This window comes from Rhincodon typus, chromosome 1, assembly GCF_021869965.1.
Source record: "Rhincodon typus isolate 14 chromosome 1, sRhiTyp1.1, whole genome shotgun sequence".
NCBI classification, from domain to species: Eukaryota; Metazoa; Chordata; class Chondrichthyes; order Orectolobiformes; family Rhincodontidae; genus Rhincodon; species Rhincodon typus.
Genome location: NC_063332.1, coordinates 62,994,617 through 63,015,563, shown reverse-complemented (window position 1 = coordinate 63,015,563; position 20,947 = coordinate 62,994,617). Strand labels below are relative to the sequence as shown.

The 20,947-nt window shown below is 38.7% G+C and overlaps 1 protein-coding gene across 5 annotated transcripts in view; it reads left to right on the top strand.

Annotated features, from left to right (window-relative positions):
• The window catches only part of LOC109920608 (cAMP-specific 3',5'-cyclic phosphodiesterase 4D-like), a 997,263-nt gene that overhangs the window by 860,104 nt on the left and 116,212 nt on the right, over window positions 1-20,947 (top strand). For all 5 annotated transcript variants that reach the window (XM_048595692.1, XM_048595700.1, XM_048595706.1 and 2 more), the window contains one exon: window positions 5,362-5,553. In XM_048595692.1, coding sequence (XP_048451649.1) covers window positions 5,362-5,553 — 192 coding nt within the window. The remainder of the gene's footprint in view (window positions 1-5,361; window positions 5,554-20,947) is intronic.

Below are 20,947 nucleotides of genomic sequence, written 5' to 3'. Positions count from 1 at the left end.
GATTTATCAGGCCAGAGGATGAGTGAAGGTTGTTTGGTGGTGGTATCCTTGCTCATGTTGACCTGATGCCATCAGAAGCCATGGGGTCTGGAGTCAATGTTGTGAACTCCCAGGGGCAACTCTTCCCTGACTGTATCCTGTTATGCTGCCACCTCTGCTGGGTCCATTCTACTGGTGGGACAGGACATACCAGAGATGGTGATGGTGGTGTCTGTGACATTGTCTGTCTCTTTTAAGTGTGACAAAATCAGGCTGCTGCCCAACCAGTCTGTGGGACAGCCCTCCCAGTTTTAGCATCAGCCCACAGATGTTAGTAAGAGAAACTTTGTAGTGTTGACAGGGCTGTGTTTGCCATTGTCATTTCCAAGTGTCTGGGTTGATGCCAGGTGGTCTGTCCAGTTTCACTGCTTTGTTTAGACTTCATAGTGGTTTAATACAGTTTTCTAGACCATTTTTAAAGGGGGGTCAAGTGTCAAACAAATTACTGAAGTTATAGTGGAGTAATTTTCAAGTAATATTCAACTACTTTTTCAATTTTAGTTCTCACATTTATTTTGGTTATCAACTATATGGAATTGTGTAGCCACAGTGTTTTGATCTCACTATGTATAAACATACCACCATATGACAGAACAGCAGGAGTAGGACATTCTAAGTAGGACATTCTACCCTGTGTGCCTGCTCTGCCATTCAATATAATCATAGCTGATCTGTTTTACTTTTGAGTTCCATATTCCTATTTACTCCTGATAACCCTTGACACCATTGTCTAACAAGAATCTACCTTCTCTAACTCGGCCTTAAAAATATTCAATGGCCATGCTTTCATCGTTTTCAGAGGCACAGAGTTCCAAAGTCGCGCAACCTTCCAAGAGGAAGAAGTCCTCCTAATGTCTGTCCTAAAAGAGCAGCCCATAATTTTTCAGGATCTTCCATCAAGTTACCCTTCTAAACTCCAGTGGAAACAAGTCCAGCTTGTCTATCCTATTCTCATGAGACAATTGAGCCATTCCGAGTATCGATCTACTGAATCTCCTTTGAACCACACTTGATGTATTTACATCCTTCCTTTAATAAGGAGACCAGAACTGCACCAAGTATTCAAGATGTGGTCTCATCAATGTGCTGTATAAATGAAGCATAAGCATTCCTCTCCTAGTAAAGGATAGCATCCCATTGGCCTTCCTGATCATCTGCTGTCTGCATACTAACTTTTAGTGACTCATACACCAGAGCACTTAGATACCTCTACAGCTCAGAATTCCACAATCAGTCTCCTGCATTTTCATTTCTCCTGCACCTTCCCACTTTTGCCAGATTTTTGTCTACTCGTGCAACTATCTACATCCATCTACAAACTGCTACTGCCTTCCTCACGGCACACTTTACTCTGAGTCTTTGCGTTGTCTGCAAATTTTGCTACCACGTCGTTATTCCCCTCATCTAAGTCATTGATGTGGATTGTTAAAAGTTTAAAGTCCTATTTAGAACACCAAACTCTGTAGCAGTATCTTAGCACAGTATTGAGTCTGGCAGGTCGTTGTAGCAGACTAATTCGAATTGCTGACAAAATGCCCAAACTGGATTTCTTCTTGTTTAAACAGTGTCCAAAAGATAGATGTTTGCCTGTTGAAATGCTGGGTATGTGCCAGTTATCTATTGTGTAACTTCAACAGCATCTCGTTTAAGTAATCCTTTGATTTTGCAGTGTCATTTGTAGGTTACAGAAGATTTGAAGATTTTGCTGAACGATTGTTATTAGATTGCAGTTTGCTCACAAATTAATTCTTGTGTTTCAAATTGCTGTTCCATTTGTAATAAATCCAAAGCATTAAACTGGCTTCTTTTTCTCTATTCTTTATTTTCTCTCATACTTTCACATAATGACTGTTTTAATGAAGAACTTGGTTGTTTTGTTTTTTTCTATGAATTGTGGTAAAGGTCTACTCTCTTAGCTAAAGAATCCAATACAGAAAGCACTGTTTAAATTTTCTCACCACTTCACAATTGTGATAGGGGCACTCCTTCACTGCTAGTGGAATTCCCTTTTCAGTTTGCTGCATTTCCAAATGCAAAACAAGATTTTAGTGGGTCTAACCTGAAAACTGATCGTTTATAAGGAGAAGGATAACAAATAGGAGTTTAACCATAAACAGATGTTGTGTTTGTACAGAGAAAAGAACACAATTCATCATGTTGACACAACTCCTGATTTAGATAGATTGGCTTTAACTCAGTGGTACCATTTTGAAGATTTAACTTATTTTGAGCAACACCTGGAGTTTATCTCTCATGGTCCTGAATTGATGCTTGATTTGCCAAATAGTTATCTGTAAGAATATTTCTTTTAGGTGCTAGTGGTGCTACAACAGAGAAATCAGTACTTTTGATTCAATATTTGTTGTCCGACGAACATAATTAAAGGTTTATTTTATGTTTATTCATCAACAACATTTTTTCGTATCCTTCTTACCATTTAAACTTTTTTTTGCACTCAAATTTGTTTTCACTGGTTGTTTCTCCAGCTTCAATTCTTTATATGGTTGCATTTTTAATTTTGACTGCACAATAAATCGCCAAATTCCTTCTTGTGCCTGAATCTCAATGCGTTTGTCCACTTTGGAATTACAGATTTTTCCTTAATGGTCCTCATGTAAACTTAGGTCCTGTGTTTCAGGGAGTTTTTTTTAATATAATCATCTTATTTGTCAGATTTTAAAATCCTTGTGGCTACAACAAATGTGGAGTGCTGAGATAATATCAATGTAAATGATAGAACTTTTGTTAAATATGTGATCCCATAGTTCAAGTCAGTTTTAACTGGTACATTTGGAAGGTTTCAATCAATATTCAATTTTTTTTTATATTCGATCTCCATTACCAATGAAACCTGAAAATACCATCAAAAGTTCTTTATAGGTTAGGGCAGTTTTTTTTTGGAATATCAAAAATAGATGTCTACAATAAGACATCTTTTGGGATCATAATGATGTATTGGTAAGTCTAAATGCAGTAACATGGATGCGCACAATTCCCTAGCCAGATAGTACTTTGGTGATCAAGCTCATCACAAGAGACCATCTTTTCTAAAAGAAGTAATATAGAAGATAAAATGGACAAGTAATTTCAAGCAACCTTACTCAATATCTAGAGAAGCTTTGGCAAAGCTCAAGGACCAGGTGGCCTTGGAAAATGGAGTTGAGAGAATATAGAAAATGACAAAAAGACAAACAAGAACAGGCAGAATCATTGTCACAATGGTGCAGCATGTTGCAAGTCCATTAATTTAGCTTTTCCTGGATTTTGAGATGTGAGTTTCCCATACATTTAATTCCAAGTTAAAGTCAAATTGATAAGTGGAAACCATACACCAGCACAGAGAGGGTTGTAATTGTAAGGCAGGCAACATGGTCACACTTTTATACCTTCTACGCAAATATCATTGGTAGAACACGACGATGGTTTACAGCTATTATTTGTTAAGAAAGGTTATGCACATTCCAATAAGTGAATTTGCAGACCAATTCACAATACACCAAATACACAATGCAGCACAATGCATGTACTTTAAGCAGATTTGACATAAAACAAATGTCAGCTTCTTGGTTTCACTGTGTCTAGATCTCAAAGCATTTGAAGAGGATTGCACTTGCCATGACTTTACTCTTTGCAGCACTTTAATCTTGAAGTCTTTTTTTTTGCCTGGTATGAAAGCAGACTGCTAGTCAAATAGAAATCTTTTGTCAGTTTTGTGCTTTTTTGAAAAATGATCTGTAGCATGCAGGCAGTATCAGAAGGTTCTATGGTTAGTTTGCCAGGTCAGTTGTCCCTCCTTAGTTGCATCCAATGTTGAGTGACGTTAAGAACACATAGTGCGAACGAAAAAAACATTAGTCTCTGCAAGCTTACGTATTCACCTTCTGACCGTGTACATTTGCTGTCCCATGAATCTCTACAACACTTATTTTTTAATCTGTCAAACAAATGTTTTGCAAATTTGTCATCAAGTGCTCCTAATTGCTGAAGCAATATTTTAAAATCCGTAAATAATCATAACTTACACTGGGCAAAGATTTTGTATGAGAATGACAACAAGGCTAAAAGTATTCTGATGTCACCGAAACAGCTGCTCCCTCAGTCTGGATTTTAAGGGACACTGTGGTCCGTGTCCTCCCAGTTAAAAATATTTGAAGATGAACCCCACCCCCCACAACAATTGGATTAGCTGACCGCTCTGCAGTCCCAGCAATACCACCAGGACCACTCACTGAACTGCAGCCAATCCTGACGGATACAGACTGAAAAATAAATCTGGTTTGGAGCATCAGAGAGTGGGGTCGGGGGTGGGGAAGGAAAGTGGGGAGAGAGAGAGAGAGAGATGCGTGGGGGTACTGTGTTGCTGGGAACCCGGTTCAGAAGCCCATGCAAAGTGTCAAGTGAAGGGCTGATACTAGGGGACGAGAGAGCCTCATAGAACATTTCGATTTTGCCCAACACTAACCCACACAATTACAGCCGCTGGACTTCACTCATGTGCCTCCCCTCTGCTGTGGCCAAAATACCTCTGGGGGATGGGTTGAGACCCCTAATATCCTCAGTAGCGACAAGGGCATGACAACCACCCAACACTTTCTCCACCTTCCATAAAATTTCAGACAGCTTGGGGTTAGACAAGGAATTAGCTGCAAGGTCACCCACTGGAATTTGTGTGTTCTTTGCCTTCAAACCCACTGGCAGGGTTGCATAAAATCTATACCTTGCTATCTGACCCGTTATTAATATGTCTTGAATGGGTGAACTTATGGTATTTCTGTAGGTGATGTAAACTTTTGTGGCACATTTGATTTACATCTCTATTTCTGTCTCAGCACTCTTTTTTAATAATATGATAAGTCTAAATAACTCTCTGTCAACCTGTTCTTGCATGAATATTAACTATTACAAGTCTCAAGCACCATGGCTTCATGCTTCAATTGCTATCGTAAATGTTAAGGAAAATTAAACTACAAACGCTTCTTTTTCTTTTCCTTTCTTATTTCTTGCCCTTTTTTTTGCATCTGGTTTTCTTCTCCTCTCTTCTGTATTTCTCCCAACTTAATTTATATTTTCTTCTCAGTCTTTGCACTGTTAGTTTCACTATCCTTTAAAGTTATTGGTTATAATGGTGTCTGTCCTGTGCTCCCAGATGCCCTGAGCAATTATTATTTGTCCAATACGATAATAATTACAGGGTCGATTTGATAAAAGACATTGAACTGTTCAGTCTGTCATGATTATGTGAAATGGTGGGGTGGGCTTTATGGATTGAATGGTCTACATCTATTCCTATTTGTTTCTTATTCGTACTTTTCTCCCTTTCAGTTTTGACGTGGACAATGGCACATCCTCAGGACGGAGTCCCTTAGATCCGATGACGAGTCCTGGCTCAGGGCTCATTCTACAGGCAAACTTTGTGCATAGTCAGCGGCGGGAGTCTTTCCTGTACCGATCTGACAGTGACTATGACCTGTCTCCAAAGTCTATGTCGAGGAACTCCTCCATTGCAAGTGATATGTAAGTAAAATGAGTAGCTTCATTTGTTGGACAAAAATTAAAATTCTCTGTGTCTCGGTATCACCAAAACGTATTTGTATTTTGTTGATGTTGAAATTATACGTACTGCACCAACACTTTTCAGTTTGAAAACTGCAAACTCGATGGTTATAACATTATGCTTGTTGTACTAATGAATGAGCATGATGCTTTACCTGTCATTCAGTGTTTCATTATTTTAGCAGGTACATTAAGTCATTTATTTTAAATTACTACTGGCCTTAAAAGCAATGTGTTGGTAACATAAAAGTACAAAGACAGTAACAGGTTAAATGAATGCGCAAAACCTTGAAAATGAAGGTCAAAGTGGAGATTATGGACCTAGAACAAGGTATATTCTGGACGGTGAAAATCTAAAGAACCATGAATGTTCTATGACTTTTAGAGTCATAGAGTTGTACAGCACGGAAACAGACCCTTTGGTTCAACTCGTCTATGTCGACCAGATATCCTAAATTAATTTAGTTCCATTTGCCATATTTGGCCCATATCCCCTAACCCCTTCCTAGTCACGTACCCATCCAGATGCCTTTCAAATGTTGTAATTGTACCAGCTTCCACTACTTCCTCTGGCAGCTCATTCCATACATGCACCACCCTGTGCATGAAAAAGTTGTCCCTTAGGCCCCTATTAAATCTTTCCCCTCTCACCTTAAACCTATGCCCTCTAGTTTTGGACTCCACCACCCCAGGGAAAAGACCTTAATTATTTACCCTATCTAAGCCCTTCATGATTTGATTAAGGTCACCTGTCAGCCTCTGATGTTCCAGGGGAAAGAAAAGCCCCAGCCTATATAGCCTCTCTCTGTAGCTCAAACACTCCAATCCCAGCAACATTCTTGTAAATCTTTTCTGAACCCTTTCAAAATTTGTGGGCTTCATATATAAAAATCATAGAAATGTGATTAATATGTAAGGAAATTTATCAAAAAGCTAATAGCTAATCGAATGTTGTCTTTATAATGATCATTACGAATCTCTTAGACACTGACTTTTGAAAAGGTGTCTGAATTTCCAGTGACTGACTGGAATGATCACATGGGAAGATTTCAAATTTGTCATCTTTTGCTCTGACAAACAAGTTGAAAACAATCTTGTCGAAACAAAAATTACATCAGCAATTTATAGATTAAACTACAGAAAAGATCATCCAATTAACTAGTGAAATAACTGAAAATCCCCCTTCGTGGTTATACTTTGTCCTATCAATGATGCAAATACTTTAATCTCTAGGAACCTTTCCCATTCCAGCTTCCAATGACTTTCTTCCTTTTTCCTTTTCCTACCAGATAGCTTCCAATTTCTGACCTAACTTTGACAGTGAAGGTAACTGTGAACACTTCTTCCTTGAGTTAAAGCTAGATGAATTTTCCTGCTCCATTTAGATTCTCATAACTGCTTCAAGGATATCTTTGAAAAGCCTGCAACCCCATGGCTTACTATAGACTGTATCCTATAGCCCAGTCACATGGCAATGTGAATTACGTAGCCCTTGAATCCAAGTAGAAACGCTAATTTGCAATGCTTTGGATTCCCAAATCTGAACTTGAAATTAGAGAGAGTTTAAAGTATAACCATTTACATAACTAGCATGCCTAATATCTCATATTGTCTTCTGGGCCCAGAGATGCCAGGCTTGGGGCGTAAAGGGAACTTTACTTGGCGAGATGGGAATCCTGCCACTTCTACCTCCTTTGCCTGAATTAAATTCTGAGTGAGAAGGCCCAGTCGCCATCTTCCAGCCCTTCCACTAATTGAAGTGCTTAAGTGGCTAATTAATGATCAGTTAATGGCTTCATATTGCCTAGACTGCAATTATTTCAGCTTCAGATGGGACTAGAAAGAGGCAGCCTGCCCATTGGTTTCTAGTGCAGGCATGCTGTTTGTTGAAGGAATGGGGGATTGTTTGCAGGTTCCTTTGATTTGCACTAATCTATGCACAGTTAAGGGGTTGGACCTAGTACTGGGAGGTGACCACTGAAAGCACCCTGCTACATATGTTTGTGACTCCCTCGATCTCTCTTCCTGTGATCATCCACATCATAAATCCCTCTCAAATAATGCTTTTCTTTCCCTTGGGCAATTTGCCATCCAGAGATTCCATGAGCCCTCTTGTGCCACAACATACAAAGCCTCCTCCATGGTATTGCTAATTTTTCGAGCTGCCAGCCTCTGATTATTCTCATCATTTTGATATAATTATTACTATAAAATCCTAAATCAGTTAGCTGATTGCTAGAAGATCTTTTGGGCTTTCCAATCTTCAAAGGCCGTTGTTGAATCCAAAACTCACCTGCTTCTGGACTTAGGCTGAAAAACTGGATGATCCTGGTGTAAGAATGAGACCCAGACCTGGATCTCAACCTGTCAGGGGTGGAATTATGAAACACTTGTGCAAGGAAAGGGTAAGAGAGGTTTTGAACTCTTGTTCGCAAATGATAATTGATAAATTGTTCACTTTAAATCTGAGATTTATAGATTTTTGCTAACTCGATGCATGAAAGGTTATGAGGCAAACACAAGTTTGTAGAGTTGGGTCACATATCAGCTATAATCAAATTAAATGGTCGATTTAGTGCAGCAGTATCATTAGAAGTATAAGTTTTGTTGTGAAATAAATATAAAAGGGCACAAAGATATCAAAAAATATTCAAAGGTAAAAATTTGTGTAGGAGTTGACCATGAAAGACTCTATTGCAGCTTGCAACAGGAGAATATATCTAGAACTGGACATGAGGATTATATTAATTAAGCTATTACTCAGCATAGACAGCAAAATGGTGTAAACAATAGTTTAGCCATTGAAAGGAAGGCCTGGAAAGACACATGGCAACATCATATCTAGACCTGAAAGTAACATGCTAATAACAGAAGAAATATTGGAATCATCCAACTGAAAAGAGATGGCATCAATCCTGATTACATGAATGCTATTGGAAAACAGGATGAGACAACACTCAAAAGACAGATAAACGGGTGGGGGTGGAATTGTTTGTGTGGTGATGTCATTGGAGTAGTAATCCAGAACCCCTGCCACACACCATCCCCCCCCCCCACCCCCCCCCCCCCCCCATCCCCCCCCCCCCCCCCGCTGCCACACACTATTTCCCCCCCACAATTAATGTTCTGTGAAATACGGGTTCACATCCCCAAATGGCAAATCGTGAAAGTTAGACTTAGTAAAAATCTTTTTTTGAATAAAGGATCAAATGATGACCATGAAAGCATTACCAATTGTCAATAAAACCTTGTGCGCTCACTGATGATCTTAAGAGAAGGAAATTTGCCATCCTTCCCTTATCAGGCCTATGTATACCTCAGACCCACACTATTATTGTTGACTCTTAGCTTCTCTATGGGCAATTAATGGTAGGCAATAAATGCAATAGCCAGTGATCAACAAAAAAAAATTCTTAATACAGTTAATCCAAATGTAGTAATTATAAGGGCAAGGAGCTAGTTCATGGAAGTAACTTATTTGTGTATGAAGTTGGTTGGAGCCCAAGCCAAAGTTAACAAGCTGTAGTACTGCCATGTCTAAATGAACTTTGATTCATTATAAGTAATATAAATAATTGCAATAATGCATTGATTTGATTTTTATAAAAGCTTTTATTTTAATAAATATTTCCAAGAAATGTCAACATTCAGAACCCAAAATATATTTAACTCTCTTAATACATGCTTAGAATATTGGTCAGAGAAACCGATCAATACTTAAAACTTCGATATGACATACCTCTGTCAACAGATTTAAGACAGATGCTTGATGTTTAAATCGTTAACAGCTCCATTGAATAGCACACAAAAAAATTTCCTACAAATGCAGTAAGAATTCAACTGTAGTAGCAACTTCTATGCTATAGCAAATCAATGAAGCAGCAAATTCCTTGTTTGTGTTAGAATGATTCATTGTGCACAATTGTAACTGTGTTTATGAATAAATCCATCACTCGTGCTTCTTGTCAGTGCAATATATTTTATTAAATACGTTCAAGACACTGAACGGAAAGCGCTTTGTAGTGGATCAGACTTATCTGTTTTTTTCCTGCAGTGCACAGCTCGCAGCATGTGTGCACATTGTGATTGGTTCCCTTCCTAAATTTTGGTACTGGAAGAAGCCAGTGGGACCAGAGTGCAAAATATGGAAAAAAAAAACTCATTGATTCTCAAGCTTGGCTAAAATGGGCAGTATACGAACATAAGATCCAAACAGAACAGTTCTTTTTTATACAGCTAGGCTTTTATGCATGTAGTAGAAAATAAAGACATGAAACCAGTCACAAATTATAAATTGGTATTGGTTTGATATCGTGGAAAATGTAAAAATATACACAAAAATTGCTTTTACATTTAAATTTAGTGTAAATCAATTTTGGATATTATTGTCATTTTCAAGTGAATATTAGTGAAATAGAGTAAAATTTAAAGTAAAACTTTGAATTGACTAACAAAATCCACAATTTCGTGTGACAAAGACCTACAAAGCTCAGTCTAGTCCTTTTGGCTTGGCAGAAACATAGGTCATATATGTCACTTACAAAGATTTTAGATTTGCCTCATGTTTTATCAATGATAAAACATTGATTAAAACACTCAGTAATTTAGATCCCTACATATTCAGCTTAGATCTCAATTTTGGATCGTTTCCAACTGACTTACTGGCTGAATTAAGATGCTAAACTGAAAAATATATTTCACTTAGAGTGTAACATTAGTCTTAGAAAACAAGAATTTTTGCCAAAAAACACATTTCTAAGATACTTACACAATGACATATATATATAAAGATTTTGGGTCTCATGCAGGAATGGGAATATTTAATTTCAGAGCAATGGTTTATTTGACATCCTTTATGAAATTATTAGAAGATGCAATGGGAAGTAACCAATCTGTTATTTTTGAATCAGGATATCCTGTGGCATTATTAATACAAACACTTTTTTTTAACCTCTTTTTCTGGTTACTGACCACATGAGCAGCTTGTGAAGGTTCACTCAGAAGCAGCTATATGAAAAATTGTCATACCAGACATTGCAGTCGTGCAACTTCTGGATGTTGATGTGTTTCACAGCCATTAGCTATAAGTGAAAATAGTTAAATTAATTTGGCATTCTGAGTGAATTAGGCCTGAATTGCATTCCACCTTAAACGTATTTCACTAAATCCTGTAAAATTGCTGGAAAATCTCAATTCTGATGAAAGGTCTTTGGACCTGAAACGTTAACTCTGTTTTCTGTCCACCGATGCTGCCAAACCAGCTGAGTTTTTCCGGCAATTTAGTTTTATTCCTGATTTCCAGCATCTGAAGTTCTTTCAGCTTTTTGTTTACTGTTCGGGGACATCAAGTTCAAATTATGCCATGGCAGATGTTGAAATTTGAGCTCAATAAAAATCTGGAAATAAGAGTCTAATGATGACGAGGAACCCGTTGTCTCCGCCTCCCCCTCGCTCCCTATTTATTTCAGAACCCCCTTCCCCTCCCCCATTTCTGAAGAAGGGTCTAGGCCCGAAACGTCAGCTTTCCTGCTCCTCTGATGCTGCTTGGCCTGCTGTGTTCATCCAGCTCTACACCTTGTTATGTCAGGAAAAACCTATCCTGTTCGCTAATGTCCTTCAAGGAAGGAAATCTGCTATCCTTATCTGGTCTGGCCTACATGTGACTCCAGACCCACAGCAATATGCTTGATACTTAACCATGAAATTAGGGATAGCCAATGACGCCCACATTCTGTGAATAAAGAACAAACACATTTATGAAGGCATAAAAACAAACAAATTCTCAACTAAAGATATATGGCATTCAAGTATATCTGATGATAGATCTGAAAGGATTATATATTAGAATTAGGTTTTATTGTCATGGGTACTCAAGTACAGGGATACAGAAGTACAGTGAAAAATTTACAAAGTTGCCATGCGTGATGCCATCTTTGGTAAAAAAAGGTACCGAGGTACAAGATTTTAGGTGCAAAGTAGAAAAATAAAGAAATAAGTTAAAAGTCAAGCCTTACAGTCCTTCTTTGTATAAAGTCAAAGAAATAAAGAATTACAGTCCTTCTTTAGCCATGGGCCTGCAGACACTCCGGGCACGCACTCCCCACTGTACATCTCTTGCAGTGAATAATATTCAATTTATTATTGGAATTCACTATAATGGGAAATACATTTTTTGAACCTGATCAAAAGTACGTGTGAGAGATGTTGAATAAAGATTCTTAATGCAGGATTGATCAATTGTTCCTTCAGTCAGGCAAGCTTCTTATGATTGCCAGTTTGTAACAAAAGTATTACAATCAGAATAACGGAAACAGATGTGAGCTCTGCACATGCCTACCTTCATGCACCTGCAAACATAGAGAACTAAATTTTAAAAATCTAAATGAAATCGAAAACAGCTCTGACCCCTGGTCACACCTCCCACACACACACTCCCCTTGTCCTATCCATGCTAAACAATGCCTCACTACCACATCCCATAACTCCTCATACTCTTCAGATTGCCCTCTGCTAACCCCATGGCCCATCATTACTCTGCGTCAACAAAAACCTCCCTAACCCTTATGCCAGCTAATGTGTCAACTCATGGCAACCCAGAATCCTGCCATTCCCACCATATGATCTTTTCTCTCCATAACAACTCTCTAAGTACTCACCACGGCCAAAGCTCAAGAGAAATGTTAACATACAATAAGGTTATGTGGCTATTAGTGACATCACGATTTCTAAAATTAAATCTCCTTGATCTTTTTTTAAAAAAAAAACTTTCAATGCATTGGAATTCCTTCAACTAATCTCTTGTGAAATCCGATAAGCGTTTGGAGCTGTCCATCAAACTGCTCATAGGATCCCACTTGTGAAAATGATAGAAAACCGAAAGAACTGCAGATGTTGAAAATCAGAAAAGAAAACAGAAAATTGCTAGAAGAGCTCAGCAGGTCTGGCAGCATCTGTGGAGAGAAATCAGAGTTACTGTTTCAAGTCCAGTGACCATAATTCAGAACATGTTCTGAATAGGTGTTAGATTGGGGTGTGGTCTGTCACATCAGGGCTAATATTCGGCTTAGGGGCTTGTTGGGTGAAAGTGGTCTGGTCTATGTGACAGATGTCAGGGCCTGAGGAGCATATAGTTGGGGTGGATTGGCCAGTGAGAATTGGGGTTTCAGTTCAATAGTTACCTTTGTTTTAGCATGGACTTCTACTCCTTTGGCTTTTCCTGGGTAACTGTTAAGTTAGTTGGGATCTTTTGAATTCCCTGAAATTAAAAGGCTGCTAAAAGGGTTCCGGATGCAGCAGAATTCTCTCTTGGAATTTCAATTTCCCAAGCAATTTCCTCAGAGTCTGCTATGTTTGGATTCCCGCATGGTGCTGACATACAGTTCCTATCTATGTTGCACAAACAGTTGTTTGGCCATAGGAATATCTTGGCCAATAATTAATCCTGAAAGCCTGCTGCCAGCTTTCAATGCATTTCTTTGTAACAGTTTTTAAGGTAATTATTGTCCTCTTTGTTCTGTGAAGCTAATAGTAGTATCATAAACCCTGATGATATACTGAACCTAACACATTATCGACGATGCCATATTTGTCATCTGTTGACACACCTGCTTGTACTTTAGGTTCATATTTCATGCTAGTCTTTGAAAATTAAGTGGCACTTCTTATAAAGGAAATAAAACCAATCAACTGTTGATTCTGACATTACAGTTTATATAAATTCAAATATAAAATTGCATCGAATGAATCAAATATGGAATTCTGGCACTTATGCCACATGATTTTTTTTCCTTTTAGTTAATTAGGAACATTCTAATTAAATATATAAAATAGAAATGAGGATGCAAGAATGGTTATAACTTATAATGGGTGTAACAATCCTTATTACTTCTGGTTCGGAGAATATGTACACAGTGTTTGCCAGAAATGCTTGTCAATTCATGTTGTTGATCTTGAACTATGAGCATTTTGTCTTGCTTGGGAAAATTTAGGCCAACTCCCATTTAAAACTAGCCAAGTATATAAACATCATATTTTACCCTTGGGAATTATAAAACAGACACATTATTACATTGCAAGCTGCTGCAGAAAACAGATATTTACCCTCCTAATCTTTGCGGAAACCTCTCAATATGGGGTTTACTTACAAATGTCAATAATATTCATTCGGTACTTGACCTCTGCAATTCAGTTTATAATTTCACAATGGTAGGTAGTACACTTAATGAGTATTTTTTTTCCATATTACCATAGTTGCTTTTCAGCAGTGCTCGTGATTGTAACTCTCACTTGTTCTGTTGATGCTTTAAGGTGACCTTATTCCCATATTTTTAATTTCATCAGAACCACTTGCTTGAGCTACACTTTAGACAGTGACTATCTCAATACAATTTATTGGTGCACTTAATGTGATAATTATGTTGACACATCAATATAGTCTACAGTCTTATCTATATTTTCAGTAAGATTCTTTTTGAAATGTGCCTTTCAAGTTTCAACGTTAAGTCCAATAAAGGAATGTTTTCTTGAAAGTTGACAAGCTCAAAAAATCATCTGTCTGCAGGCTATATTTCTTAGTCATCTTAACATTTATCTTCAAACGTTAATATTATTTGTTCATGGATGATGCAGGTTGATTCACAACAGTAAAAAGATTATCTCTTCAGAGTTTATACATCACGACAAGTAGTTTTCCTTGATAATGTCTTGATATTTCATGTAGTTTGAACGCAGTTTATTTAAATGTTTGAGAATTTCTTGGACAAGGGTAAAACAGAAGTTCAGTGTCAAGAAATAGATTGTCTAACATTGAGATTTTAATGTACTGTTTTACCGGTGGTACATTGTGCCAGCAAATGTAACTTGTTTTCTATTGTTTGAAATGTTGTAATGCATCAGGGAGTCCCATCGTCCTCCAGCTGAAACTCTGCGATGCTGGTCTGCAGGTTTGACTCCCTTGTAAGTGATTTACAAAGAGAACTCTGCCTGGTTTATTCCTCTGGTCTGCTCATGTGTGCCTCCAAGATTTAATGACGTTTGTGATGGATCTCTTACTCTGCACGTGACGTGATTGTTTCATACCAGACCTTCTGTTCCAATAATTAAGGCTGCAAAATGTTGAAAGCTCCCAGTTGGATGACATTTTATTTGTGCTGTGTCCAAAACCAAAAGGGCACAAGTAGAAACCAAATTTATTGCTGATTAATAATTTAATTTTCGTGCCCACTCCAAAATTCAAATCTTAAAAAAGCAAATGTCAAATATCAAAATTTTATATATCATTTGTCTTCTGTTTTGAAATGATTTTTCTAAGAAAAATCTTTTGTTACATTTGCAGCTTTAACTGAACGTATTAACCATTTTGTTTGGTCAATTAGGTATTGTTTTGTGAAGTGCTTAAAATCTAGTTCAATAACATTGCCTTGTTTACATATAAAGCTCATTTGTGAGGATTCAAATAGATTGTTTTTGTTTTGATCTGCAGTAATGTAGCATGTCTTGCTGAGGAACTTTTTCTTGCCTTCACTATAATAAAAAAGCTTTAAAATGCCTTTTGAGTGTCTTTTTTTCAACCTCAAGGTCCAATCTTGTTTAACCTTTCCCATTCACGTATTCCCTGATTGTTCCCCAAATACTGAAAGCTATTGATGTGATAACATGGATGAAATTCACTTTGGAATGCCAAATGAGTTTGAGTTGACATCTCTTAATGTTTTTGGGATCTAACTGCTGCAAATGCCACAGAGAAAATGGTGAATGAAGAGCAAAATATTGATCTATTAATGAGGCCATTTGAAAGCAGGAGTATAATTATCTCTGTTCCTTGCAGAGTCCTGAGTATCTAGATTTCCTACTCCATAAGTGTAGCTATCTGCATAAAAAGATCAAATTTTTTTTCTAAATCATAAGGCATTTGAAAACATAGATATTTGCATGCAGCAAAGATGCTCAGCCCTGACTGCCAGCAGGAAAATCAAAACAGCTCCTCACTGTCATAATAAAACTAAAGTCTTTTGCACTAAATCCTTGGAAAAATAATTAATGCTCTCTCGCATTGATTAAAGTTACTAGCAAACATTTTGTTTATTAGGCTCACAGTAGCATTCATCTCAGCTCTCCAAGGCCTGTGGAGAACCTAATGGAAATAAATCCACTTTCCAGCGGGTGAACTTACCTTTAGTTATGGTACCCAGTTGTGGATGTAAAATTAGAAACAGCTTCATGCTGTGGGATAATGCTCACCAGATGTTTAGGTATTTTCATGTAGGATCCTTACTGCTAGCAGGTAAACCTTTCCATCATCAATTTGAGCCAGCCTTGAACTATATGCATTGCTCTCTGTGGGTGGAATTTTCTGCTGTGGCTGGTGGTGAGTTTGGAAGCAGGAAAAGCAGTTAATTAAGCAGGATGGTCAGCGACCTGAAGCTGGCCACCTTCCCACCTCTGCCTAAATCATTTCTGTGTGGCAAGGCCTGCAGTCAACCTTGCTAACTCACTACCAACTGATGCCCTTTTAAGTGGTTAAATAATTATCACTTAAGGGCCTCATCCAATTACCCTGCCCTGCCATGGCAGCTGAAACCATGCAGTCAGCTTATCACCTCCAGGGGTGTGTCCTTTCATGCAAAACGCTCACTGCTTGATTGAAGAAATGGACCACAAAAGCAGGAACCCACTGGGAGTCCCTTTCCTGCCCGAGCTACTGACCACCTTGTGCCCTCTTCCTTGCTGCCACATTACACACCTGTGGCTGTGGGTGCCTTGGAAATTGTACAGCCATGACCTCGCCGTGGCACTGCTGAGGTCAAGAGCAGTCAGCCTCTGATTGGCCAGCAAGCCTCAGTAGGCAGGATTTTAGCCCCAGGGCCTTGATTTTAGAGGGAAGTCCTGCCTGTGGCCTTGTAGCTTGCTGTTCAACAGATCTTCCCTTTTTGCCTTCTTTCCAGTTGGCAGGTGAGGTCCCAATACCTCAACAAGACCCATTCGCTGTCACTTTAATTAGGCACATGAAATGAAACATGTCATTGCAGCCTGTAAAATTCCAACATGACTACCAAAACATGACTAATTTCAAATAGCATAATTATAGTACATAAGATCAGTCTTGTGTGCTTATCAATAGTTATGGATATTGTTACTCAAGATAAAAATAATGTTTCTATTTTTGGCCCCAGAATCAAATTGGGCATTTCAGGCCCATTGTGCAGTCGAGTCAGGAGTCAAGTAATTCCTCCTTCATTTTTCCTTCTTCAATGGGAATTGCATTATTTGAATATTGTCATTTATCTGTTCATATGAAATTCCTTTACCTGGAATTTCAGCAGATGTTAAATTGTTAGAAATAAAACTAACATAAATCAATGAATAACTTGATTTCAAGTCTCAGAATAATATTTATTGATATGCTCTTAAATATTATGAGAACACCTATTGTCCTTGCGATCTCTCTGGTTAAAATTGTCAGTAATTTCCATTTTCCACATCTTTAGACACTATTCCCAATTGAGATATCAAGCTGACTAACTATTTGTTCTTTTGTTGTTGGCACATTCAGGCAATGTGTACAAAAACAGAAGTTGCTGGAAAAGCTCAGCAGGTCTGGCAGCATCTGTAGGGGGGGAAGAAAAATCCAAGTTAATGTTTCGGGTCTGGTGACCCTTCCTCAGAATTCTGATTTATTTTTCACAGATGCTGCCAGACCTGCTGAGCTTTTCCAGCAACTTCCATTTTTGTTCCTGACTTACAGCATCCACAGTTTTTATCAGACACTGTGTATCTGATTGGTAGCATACAAAGGAACATATTCTTAATTATTGCATCTACTGACCAATGTCTAATTCTTTAGCTTAACCAATAGAAAGCATGGTTATTGTGGATTTCTGCCATATTTACCTGAAATAGTGTACCTAACAACTCACAACTGTAGCAAAGCCACCCAACAATTGCAATAAAAACAGAAAGGGTCAAGAATACACATGATTCTGTCAGCTTCTACGAAGGGAAAAGGTAAATTAACACTTCAGTTGTAGAGTTTTCAGAGCAGGGCTGCCACTTCTAGAGTGCATAAGAACAGAGGTAAGTCATTCAATCTCTTTTGAATCTGTGGATCATGGCTTTCAATATATTAACTCCTTATGTTCCTGCTTTAATTCCATAACCCTTAAAGCACTCGACAAGTAGAAACTTAACCATCTCAGTTTGGACATTTTTAGTTGCCATTTTTAGGCGGACACAATATCATATTTCCCTTCAATTTCATTTGTGCTAATGACAACAACCCCAACTTCTCTAACTTAACCTTCGAGCTAAAATCCTATATATCGTAAATCTCCTCTACCTCCCCTCAAGGATTATTACATCTTTTCAAAAACGTTAAGGTCAGGACTATGCACAACGCTGTACGTATGGCCTAACCAAAGTTTTATAATGATTCACAATATATACAAATGATTTAGATGAGTAATATCTCCAAGTTTGCGGATGACACAAAGCTGGTGGGAGGGTGAGCTGTGAGAATGACGCAGAGATGCTTCAGTGTGATTTGGACAAGTTAGGTGAGTGGGCAAATGCATGGCAGATAAAGTACAGTGTAGATAGGTGTGAGGTTATCCATTTTGGTATCAAAAACAGGAAGGCAGATTATTATCTCAATGGCATTGGATTGAGAAATGGGGAGATGCAATGAGGCCTGGGTGTTCTTGTACATCAGTCACTGAAAGTAAGCATGCAGGTGCAGTAGGTGGTTAATGAAGGAAAATGGTATATTGGCCTTCATAGCAAGAGGCTTTGAGTACAGGAGGCAGGATGTCTTGCTGCAATTGTACAGGGCTTTGTTTAGACTACACCTGAAATATTGTGCGCAGTTTTGGTCTCATTATCTGAGGAAGGTTGTTCTGTCAATGGAGGTGATGCAGTGAAGCTTTACTAGACTGATTCCTGGGAGGCAGAACTGAAGAGAGTATGAAGAGAGACTAGATCGATAAGAAATACAATAACTGGGGTTTAGAGGAATGAGGGGGGAGTCTCATAGAAACTGATAAAATTCTAATGGTACTAGACAGGGTAAACATAGTAAGTGTGTTCCTTATGACTGCTGAGTGCAGAACCAGGGGTCACAGTTTCAGGATACAGGGTAGGCCATTTAGGACTAAGAAGAGGAGAAATTTCTCCACCCAAACAGTGGTGAGCCTATGGAATTCTCACCACAGAAAGTGGTTAAGGCCAAAACGTCGACTGTTTTCAAGAAGAAGTTAGATACAGCCCTTAGGGATCAAAGGGTACATGAATGTAGGAACACCTCCCGGGCTCTATCCGAGAGCCACAGTGCCTTCCTTCTCCTTCTCCTTCTCCAATGTGTTTAGCTTCTGTTTGTCAATGAGCAGGGCAGTTCCAGAATGCCAGTGCTCATCCTGGAAGCCAGCTCTCTAAAACGCTGCAGATGTAAGGGATGCCAGTGTTTTGGTGGATATCTGGGCAGTGGTGAACTCTTCTGGGAATGGCACTTGGTAAGGAGGGGCTAGAAGTGGACATGACAGATGCCATAGGAGTAGGGAAGTTAATTAATGTGACAAATTTGACAAGCTAGGGCAAGAATCCTTGTTAGGTCTCACCGCAAAAAACTTACTCAAAAGTGATACAGCTTGGCCTTAGCCAAAAAAATAAGATTCAGTCCAAGATGGTTACAAAAAGATATTAATAGATTAAATGATTGTATTCCATCTGTCATATTTTGCCCCAGTGTGAGAAAATGAGGAATTGTCCATTTTGGCTGAAAGAATGAAGAAGTAGCATATCATCTAAATGGTGAGAAATTGCAGAACTCTGAGATGCAGAGAGATCTGAGCATCCTTGTGCATGCATCGCAAAAAATTAACATTCTAGTACAGCCAGTAATTAGGAAAGCTGTTAGAATGTTATCTATTGTAAGAGGAGATGAATACAAAAAAAAGGTTATTCTTCAGTTATACAGGGCCCTGGTAAGATTATGCCTGCAGTATGGTGCACAGTGTTGGTCATCTTATTTAGGGAAGGATGCAGATGTTTTGGAGGCAGTTCAGAAAAGGCTTAATAGGTTAATACTCGGACTAGACGGGTTGTCTTATGAGAAAAAGTTGTACAGGCTAGGCTTCTATCCTGTTGGGGTTTAGAAGAGTAAAAGACAAATACAAGGTGATCAGATGAGGACAATGCTTTTGATGTAGTCTACGTGGAGTTAGAACATAGAACATTACAGCGCAGTACAGGCCCTTCGGCCCTCGATGTTGCGCCGACCTGTGAAACCAATCTGAAGCCCATCTAACCTACACTATTCCATTATCATCCATATGTTTATCCAATGACCATTTAAATGCCCTTAAAGTTGGCGAGTCTACTACTTTTGCAGGCAGGGCATTCCACGCCCTTACTACTCTCTGAGTAAAGAACCTACCTCTGACATCTGTCCTATATCTATCACCCTTCAATTTAAAGCTATGTCCCCTCGTGCTAGCCATCACCATCCGAGGAAAAAGGCTCCCACTGTCCACCCTATCTAATCCTCTGATCATCAAGGATTTTGTTAGCATCCTATGTGGGAGACAGAAAGGTAAGAGCCCACAGACTCCAAGGAATTCTGGCAGATTGGACCCACAGTGGCTGCATGGCAGGAAGCGGAAGGTGATGATTGAAGGTATTTTTCAGACTGGAGTCCCACAGGAATCAGGGTTGGAGCTCTTGCTGTTTGTGGTTTCCATAAATGATTAAGACTTGAACGTTGGAGGGTTGATCAGTAAGTTTGCAGACGTTACAAAACTTGGTGGTGTGGTAAGTAGTGAGGAGGATTGCCTTCGACTACAAGAGAATATTAGATGGTCAAATATGCTGATCAGTGGCAAATGGAATTCAATCCAGATAAATGTGATTTGATGCACTTAGACAGGACAAACAAGGCAAGCTGTGAATGGTAAGATCCTGGGAAATACTGAGGATCAGAGGGACTTTGGTGCACATGTACACTATTCCCCTAAGGTATCAAAACAGGTGGATAATGTGGTTAAGAAGGTACACCTGCCTTTACTAGGGTTTAAGACCAGGGAGATTATGCTGGAGTTGTATAAAATATTTGTTAGGCCACAGCTAGAGTATTGTGCACAGTTCTGGAATTCACATTATAGGAGGTATGTGATAGCACCAGAGAGGGTCCGGTGGAGATTTGCCATAACGTTGCCTGGGCTGGAGATCTTCAGTTATGAAGAGAAATTGGATAAATATCTCCATAAACTCCTGCCATTGGTACTCCACCATCTTTTATGCTAGGTTTCGATTCTCCTTCCAATGAACTCTGGCCAGCTCCTCCTTCATGTCTTTGTAATCACCTTTT